Source organism: Octodon degus, unplaced genomic scaffold, assembly GCF_000260255.1.
Source record: "Octodon degus isolate 3935 unplaced genomic scaffold, OctDeg1.0 scaffold00274, whole genome shotgun sequence".
NCBI lineage: Eukaryota > Metazoa > Chordata > Mammalia > Rodentia > Octodontidae > Octodon > Octodon degus.
The window spans coordinates 1,375,653-1,377,967 of record NW_004524850.1 but is presented as its reverse complement, the minus strand read 5'-3'; the positions used below and the strand labels follow the sequence as shown (position 1 = coordinate 1,377,967).

The 2,315-nt window shown below is 70.9% G+C and overlaps 1 protein-coding gene across 1 annotated transcript; it reads left to right on the top strand.

The window, feature by feature from the left end:
- Window positions 1-327: 327 nt before the first annotated feature.
- P2ry8 (P2Y receptor family member 8) lies at window positions 328-1,535 on the top strand. Its single transcript, XM_004646630.2, has one exon. It carries the CDS (start codon window positions 382-384, stop codon window positions 1,480-1,482), a length of 1,101 nt encoding a protein of 366 aa, XP_004646687.1. The 5' UTR covers window positions 328-381; the 3' UTR covers window positions 1,483-1,535.
- Window positions 1,536-2,315: the final 780 nt, after the last annotated feature.

Below are 2,315 nucleotides of genomic sequence, written 5' to 3'. Positions count from 1 at the left end.
GATGGGAGGAGAGGGCCGGAGCCCTGCAGCCGCAGTGTGTCCCTGAGGGAGGGATGGGAGGAGAGGGCCGGAGCCCTGCAGCCCAGTGTGTCCCTGAGGGAGGGATGGGAGGAGAAGGCCGGAGCTCTGCAGCCGCAGTGTGTCCCTGAGGGAGGGATGGGAGGAGAGGGCCGGAGCCCTTCAGCCGCAGTGTGTCCCTGAGGGAGGGAGGCGGGGAGGGCCGAGCCCTGAGTGACCGAGTGACCACGGGCAGGCTGGTCCCCCGCAGACGCCGCTCACCCGCCTTTCTCGTGCCTTGCAGCCCTCGTCCTCGCGGCCCCCCGTGTCCCCACCACTTCCCGAGCGCCAGCCGGCCCCGAGGATGCCCAGGCCGCGGTCGCCATGACGTGGGACGAGAACGTGACGGGCCCCGACAACGCCACGCTGCAGATGCTGCGCAGCCCGGCGCTGGCCGTGGCGCTGCCGGCCGCCTACTCGCTGGTGGTGCTGGTGAGTGTGCCGGTGAACCTGTTCGCGCTGTGGGTGCTCTGCTGTCACATCCGGCCGCGCTCGCCCTCGGCCGTGTTCATGATCAACCTGAGCCTCACCGACCTGCTGCTGGCCGCGGTGCTGCCCTTCCAGGTGTACTACCACTGCAGCGGCCACCACTGGGTCTTCGGCCGCGCGCTCTGCAACGTGGTCACCGTGGCCTTCTACGCCAACATGTACGGCAGCATCCTCAGCATGACGTGCATCAGCGTGGACCGCTTCCTGGGCGTCGTGCACCCGCTGCGGGCGCTGCGCTGGCGCCGGCGCCGCTACGCCGTGCTGCTGTGCGCGGGCTGCTGGCTGCTGCTGCTGGCCGCGCTCTTCCCGCTGGCCCGCGCCGACCTCACCTACGCGGTGGGCGCGCTGGGCATCGTCACCTGCTTCGACGTGCTCAAGTGGACCATGCTGCCCGGCGTGGCCACGTGGGCCGCCTTCCTCTTCGGCATCTTCGTGGTGCTCTTCCTCGTGCCCTTCGTGATCACCGTGGCCTGCTACACGGCCACCATCGCCACCCTGCTGCGCTCGGCCGACCGCCACGGCCCGGGCCAGCGCCGGCGCTCCGTGTGCCTGGCGGCCGTGGTGCTGCTGGCCTTCGTCACCTGCTTCGCGCCCAACAACTTCGTGCTCCTGGCGCACATGGTGGGCCGCCTGTTCCTCGGCCGCAGCCTCTACCACGTGTACAAGCTCACGCTCTGCCTCTCCTGCCTCAACAACTGCCTGGACCCCTTCGTCTACTACTTCGCGTCCAGGGAGTTCCGGCTGCGCGTCCGCGACCTCCTGGGCTACCGGCGCCTGCCCGCCGGCGGCCCGGACGCGCGCAGGGACAGCGTCTTCTCGGCCAGGACCACGCTGTCCGTGCGCTCCGGCTCCACCGGGCACGGCGATGGTCGCGGTGGCGGGGACAGCGACGCAGCCGCCCAGGTGGGGCTCAAGCGGCAGGAGAGCGAGTTCTGAAGGGCCTCGTGTCGCCTGGCAGGGGCATGCGCTGCAGTCCCACCCAGGGACCTGGCAGGAGGCAGAGGCAGGAGGGTCTCCCGGGGCCGGGCAGGAGGCAGAGGCAGGAGGGTCTCCCGGGGCCGGGCAGGAGGCAGAGGCAGGAGGGTCTCCCGGGGCCGGGCAGGAGGCAGAGGCAGGAGGGTCTCCCGGGGCCGGGCAGGAGGCAGAGGCAGGAGGGTCTCCCGGGGCCGGGCAGGAGCGTGGCTCCAGGACGGATCCCACGGGCTTCCCGCACCTGGCATTCCAGCAGCAGCAGTTTACTGCAGTAGCCCCTCCGCTAGGAAACGCATGCATACGTGAGCCCCTGAGCCCCCAACTGCACGCACAGCCCCTCAAGGGGCAAGTTCAGGGTCCTGCTCCTGGGGCGCTTCCCGTCGTGCAGGGGAGACAGGCGTGCACACCCGGCGAGGGTCAGACACAGGCTGTGGGCCTCAGGGTCTCTGGTCGGGGCCTGCCACGCGCCCTGCCACACCCCGCAAGCCACAAATGCTGCCCACCCCGGAGGCCTCCTGCAATCCCCAGTGGCCAGCGGGACTCGCCCCACGCGTCCACAGAGCAAAAGGGACCCTCCTCCCCTGGCTGTCCCCAAGCCAGGCCTGGAAAGCAGGCAGGCGCAGCAGCCCCGCTGCGCCTGGGGGCTCTCGGCAGGCACGAGAAGCGTGAAAATCCCGAGCCGGCTGCCGAGGCCAGTCTGGGCGACGTCCTGCTTCGGGGACACTGCAGGACCCCAGCGTGAGCTCCGGGCACCGACAGTCCCAACGCTCGGAGGACACGGCGATGGACACGACCCG

Excerpts from the sequence above, each read along its gene's own strand:
- P2ry8 (XM_004646630.2), top strand. The coding sequence starts at position 382 with ATGACGTGGGACGAGAACGTGACGGGCCCCGACAACGCCACGCTGCAG.